This window comes from Sinocyclocheilus rhinocerous, unplaced genomic scaffold, assembly GCF_001515625.1.
Source record: "Sinocyclocheilus rhinocerous isolate Xijiao unplaced genomic scaffold, SAMN03320098_v1.1 scaffold4194, whole genome shotgun sequence".
In the NCBI taxonomy this organism is placed as follows: domain Eukaryota; kingdom Metazoa; phylum Chordata; class Actinopteri; order Cypriniformes; family Cyprinidae; genus Sinocyclocheilus; species Sinocyclocheilus rhinocerous.
In genome coordinates this window covers 123,552-129,633 of record NW_015652268.1, presented here as the reverse complement: position 1 = coordinate 129,633, position 6,082 = coordinate 123,552, and the positions used below count along the sequence as shown (strand labels likewise).

General features: G+C 31.0%; 1 protein-coding gene across 1 annotated transcript in view; it reads right to left on the bottom strand.

The window, feature by feature from the left end:
• Positions 1–1,151: 1,151 nt before the first annotated feature.
• slc6a20 (solute carrier family 6 member 20) overlaps positions 1,152–6,082 on the bottom strand; it is a 5,509-nt gene continuing 578 nt past the window's right edge. The window contains exons 2-5 of the mRNA XM_016520063.1: positions 4,753–4,957; positions 3,472–3,631; positions 2,367–2,532; positions 1,152–1,474 (exon numbers count right to left, since the gene is read on the bottom strand). Of these exons, the coding sequence (XP_016375549.1) occupies positions 1,319–1,474; positions 2,367–2,532; positions 3,472–3,631; positions 4,753–4,957 (687 nt within the window). The 3' untranslated portion in view covers positions 1,152–1,318. The remainder of the gene's footprint in view (positions 1,475–2,366; positions 2,533–3,471; positions 3,632–4,752; positions 4,958–6,082) is intronic.

Genomic DNA, 6,082 nt, shown 5'->3' with positions numbered 1-6,082 from the left:
TTGTTTAAAACTTCCCACACAATTATGACTCTAGAAATGCATTTAAACTAATAACTTATTTTTGCTTTACATCCTTTGTTTAATGAACTTGAAGTATAGTTTCCATGCATGTTATTTTCAAGATGAATGGTTTGAAAAAGTATTGCTTTCATGAAGCGTTGTCCAAGAAGTAAGAGAAAGGCTGCAATATATCCAATATAACGGAGAAATAGAGCACAAAAAATGTATGATTTATTATAATAAACAAGTGTATAAACTCCAGACTAAACGTTGTTTGAAATGTTGTTGTTGAAACTCTAAATACAGTAGTCAACATTTGAAGTGGATCAAAACCTTTCATCAAAGTTGTGTTGTCTTTGTCTTAGGACAACTTTGATGGCCTTTTTTTTAATTTTTTAATAAAGGTTTTTGTGATTTCAAACAAGATATTGACAAAGACCTAAAAGACAAGAATTCATCAGGACTTCAAGACATAATATGACTTTTGTTTTGGCATAAAATACAGTACTTGGAAGATTATCCAAAATTCACTGGAATTCCTCTGAATACATCCGTGTGTGTGTGTGTATATATATATATATACGTATATATATTTAATTACTCCAAATACACAAGTTCTACATTAAAATAAAACATTGAGTCTGATGATATTTCTACCTGTCAAACATCACAGTCATTGTTCATTTCACAGACATATAAAAGATTATGATTTGACAACTATACAAAATTCATTTTCTTCTAAAATATCACATGAACCGCAGTAAAAACTTTACACAGTTTTACATTCTCAATCAGTCACACTAAATGCTCTTCACAGTCCAGATATTCAGTGTTTGGATGTATAAATGTAATGTATAAATACTTTTATTCTTTACATAAAGCCATTATATGTAATGCATTTTAAAAGTAGTTTGATGCATGAATTATGCCTTGCATTGCAATGCACCCATAATGCATGATCTCATGAATAATACATTATCATACTTATCTATTAATTCATACACCTTAGGAAGAATAATGCACTAAAACATGACAAACAAATCTTCAAATATTATAATGCATTTTAAATTTGGTTGCAGTTATTTATGAAAAGATATTATGCATTACAATGTACATTATGAAATTGAATTATAATGCATTATACATAAGTACTTTAAGTAAAGTGTTATGGGAAAAAGCACTTTTCTGATCATCCTTAATCATGAATCTGATACTATTTCATGTTTTCTGAAGGAAATATAGAAAGCGTCCTAATAGCTTGATTTCTGACCAAAAACAGAAAGTATTCATAATGTGTGTGTTTGCGCGGGTCTGAGCGTCAGGCGTGCCGGTGTTCACGGATCGGCGTTCCTCGCTGCTTTCTCCTGCAGACGGCGTGAAGAGCGGCGAGCGGCACACAGCTGAGCGCTGACAGCAGCAGCAGAGCGATGAAAACCTGACCGTACACCGGGTACTCCTTCACCACCGACCGACCCTGAGCCACAGACACACACACACACGTTTGTTTCTGTGACTTGTGGGAACTTTCCATAGACTTCTATTACTTTTATACTGACCAAACGATATTTTCTATCCCCTAACCCTAAACCTACCCCTTACAGAAAACCTGTATGCCTTCTTAAGCTTTCAGATAAACATCATTTACTATTTTTAATCATTTTTCCCTCTGACCGCAGGCCAGACCCCACAATGTTAAAAATTTCAGGTTTTACTATCCTTGTGGGGACATTTGGTCACTCACTCTCTGACACTCACACGCACGCACTCGCACTCATACACACACACTCTCACACTCATTACACACACACACTCACTCACACTCATACACACATTTTTAAAATTGTATAAATGTTTAGTAAGTGTTTTTGATTGTTTTTATTTTTAAATTGATTTATTGTCCTTTTACATTTTTAATATTTAATTCATGTTTAGTAGTTTAGTTTTTTAGTAATGTTTAGTTTATTTTAAAATTATTCATTTGTTTTCATTAAAATTTTTTATTTACTTAATGTTTAGTAAGTTCTGTTTTAAATTGATTTATTTTCATTTTACATTTTAATGATTTAATTCATTTTTATCAAGTATTTTTGATTGTTTTTATTTTAAAATCATTTATTTTCATTTTACATTTTTAAAATAATTTTAAGTGCTTTTGACTGTTTTCATTTTAAAAACTATTTTCATTTTACATTTTTATTTGATTCAAGTGCTGTATTTAGTTTTGATTTTGATTTTACAAATGCATGATTTAATTGAATATTAGCTTTCCATCAACTCACAAATCCCTTGCCATTTTCCTCACAAGCCACCAGTTGCTCATGAAGCTGCGTTTAGTAAACAGTGATGTTAGAGAAGCCGGATCGTACCAGATCTTTGTCCCAGGCCTGGTACGTGGGCGTGCCGCCCTGGATGTAGTTAATGATGTAGAAGATGAAGAGACTGAAGAGGAGCAGAGGACTGACGGCGGCCCACATCACCTTCCAATACCAGTTCGGCCGATGACCCAACATGTCCTCGATGTCCCTCTCAAACCTGTCAGTCACGAGCAACCATAAATCAGCACAAACATCAAAATCACCCGAGACATGAACATCTGAGCAATGGAGGGATTTTTTCCATTTTTAGTTTAACAAGGTTCAAAAGATCTTTTTTTTTTTTTTTTTTTACATTTAAATAAAATAATATGAAAAAAAATATTTTTTTAAGTAAAATAAAAAATATGTACAAAATAAAATAAAACAAAATAATAAATACATTTTTGAATTAAAAAAAAATTATCCTTTCTAAAATTAAAAAAATTAAAATAAGTACAAAATCAAATTAAAAATTTTTTTTTAAAATAAAATAATTTTTATTATTATTACAGTCCTTAGCCATCTTCAAGAAACGACTAAAAATGCATCTCTTCCATCTTTATTTGACCCTCTAACTCTAGCACTCTCTATTCTAATTCTATTCTTTATTTTAAAAAAACTTGCCCCTTTTAGACTTGCACTCTATTCATGTACTAACTGCTTGTTTTCTTTAAACTAATACTAGCTTCTCTAATCTTTTTGTATTCTATCTATTTGTTTTCTTTTTATTTATTATACAATTAACAAAAGCAAAAAAAGCCTCTAACACTAGCTTGCTCTATTCTTTTTCTATTCTATCTGTTTTCTTTTTATTTATTATATGATTTTTAAAAAAACTTGCTACGTGTGCTGTGTTAAGCTAACTGAGACTTGTTATAGCACTTGTGTATCGTTGCTCTTTTGTTGATTTTGATTGCTTTCATTGTCCTCAGACATTGTTCTGCTAACAGTTCTTCATTATTATATTAAATGGTTTAATATTTTTGTCTATTAACAACCATTTCCCTCAGTACGATGAAATTTTATCAGTATAAACACTTAAAAAAAACACTAGTTTTGCACACTAATTAGTTCCTACTGTGCATGAAGTGTTTTTAAAAGCCGTTGAATTGCTCACCTTCTCAGTCCGTAGACGTAACACACACTGATGACTTCGAGGAAGACGATGAAGAGCAGCGACAGCGTAGCCGCGTATTCGTTGAAGATGGTGAACCAGTAGTTTCCAGAGCGGCTGGTGAAACCGAAACCCAGCAGCAAACAGAGAAGACAAACCAGACCTGCCAGAGACCAGAGGAAAACCAACGTCACAGACCAGACCAGATCTGAGAGGGGCGCTCAGAAAACACACAAACTCAAGCAAGAAACATAAACATAAAGAGCATCTGCTGAGCAAAACTGTGCAATACTGTTATTCTATACTGGCCCTATAAGATAAACAGTACACTGAGTAATAAATATAGAATTAAGCAACATCAAGAATATTTTTTGTGAGGTTTTGTGATGCAGGCTAATACAATTTAATTATAGCAACTGAGATGAAAACATATGCATGGAAATTAAAGGAATCTTGTTAAGCAATATTTACTCAATTCACAACAAACAGATAATCAAAAAACTAATTTAATACAAACAAAAACGAATACAATACAAAATTTAAAAAAAAAAAAGATTAAAAAAAACTAATTAAAAATTAATTTAGAAAATGAAAAATGAAAACAGATATATTTTAAAATAAAATCAATCAAGAACACCAAAAATAAATTAAATCATAAAAATGTAAAATATATTTTTTTAAATGTTAAAATAAAAATGATCAGAAACACTTACTAAAAATTTATTAAATCCTAAAAATGTCAAATGAAAATAATTTTTGTTTTAAAATAAGAACGATCAGAAACACTTACTAAAAATCTAATCATAAAAAAGTAATTTTATAAGAACAATCAAAAACACTAACAAAAAATATATTAAATCCTAAAAATGTTAATTACTAGTTAAACAAATTATAATAAAAACAATCTAAAACACTTTAAATCATAAAAATGTAAAATAGAAATCCACAAAGTTTAAATAAAAACAATCAAAAACTCTTACTGAAAATCAATTAAATCATAAAAATGTAGATATAAAATGTAAAAATAATTTTACAATAAAAATCAAAAACACGCTGAAATTAATAACATAAAATGAAAATAAAAATGTTGAATTAAATCATACAAAAATTCATGAATTAAATAGTAAAAAATGCTAAATGAAAATAAATCATGTTAAAATTAAAATTAAAGACATACTTGCTAAAAATTTTACTTTAGCAGCATATATGAAGTTGAGCTAGTTATATCAGTATTATTGAGCAGTACGAGGCGTGTTTAGGGCAGTTTGAAGCTGGTTCTCGTACCGTTGATGCTCTCGCTGCTGAGGGAGCGCGACAGGAGCTTGATGTCTGCCAGCGGGGTGATGATGGCCGTGACGTTTCCCAGCATGCTCCCCATCCCTAAGAGCAGCAGCATGATGAAGTACAGCACAGACCAGAGCTGAGACAGCGGCATGTTCTTGATGGCCTCGCTGTACACGATGAACGCCAGACCCGTGCCCTCCACCGCCTGCACAAACAACACTTACACAATACAACTTCAGCCATACGGACAAAAATATTAAAAACCTCAGGACAACATACAGTGCATAGATGAGTGGACCAAATTTCCTCCACAGCGCTGTAACAGACTCATTGCAAGTTATCGCAAACGCTTGATTGCAGTTGTTGCTGCTAAGGGTGGCCCAACCATTTATTAGGTTTAGGGGGCAAACACTTTTTTCACACAGGGCCATGTAGTTTTGGGTTTTGTTTTCCCTTAATAATAAAAACCTTCATTTAAAAACTGCATGTTGTGTTCACTTGTTATCTTTTACTAATATTTAAATTTGTTTGATGATCTGAAACATTAAAGTGTGACAAACATGCAAAAAAATAAGAAATCAGGAAGGGGGCCAACACTTTTTCACACCACTGTATATGTAGAAAATATGCAAACTATATGTGGTGAACAGCTTCAGAAAATAACAAGGCAAAATTTTAAATATACATTTTAAATTTTGTTTAAACCCTCACACACACATGTAGGGGTATGAAAATACATTTTCAATCCTAAAATATATTTAAAAAATACATTACATTCATATATACATGGCCAAAAAATAAAAATAAGTAATTCTATATATACAGTTGAGACAAAATCGTGTCAGATCTGCATCATGTTCAACAGCGACAGCTCTTAAAGTAATAGCAGCCAAAACAACCTGATAACCAGCTGCTGTGATGTCTGTTCATCAAAGAACAAAGAAAAAAAAAGCACAAATCAACAACTTTTATAGCTTTAAGGATTCATCTATATTTAATTTAGAATTTAGTGTTTGATAACTTCAATTTCATGGCTGTAGTCAATGGTTAAATATTATGGGGAAAAACTATTTTATAGAGACATCAGTAATATTGGTATCAGTGATACTGGCCTTCAGTCATAAAAAAAGATGCCATTAAACAAATATTAAAATATACTGTCTTTATGTTGTTTGTACATTAATTTGAAGATTGAATGTGAAATTATGGCAAACTAAAAGTATATTTAAAAACTTTCATGTTAGGTGGGATTAATCGCAATTAATTTCAGAAAAAAATGTGCGATTAATTAGTTATTTTTTTAATCGATTGACAGCACTAATATATATAT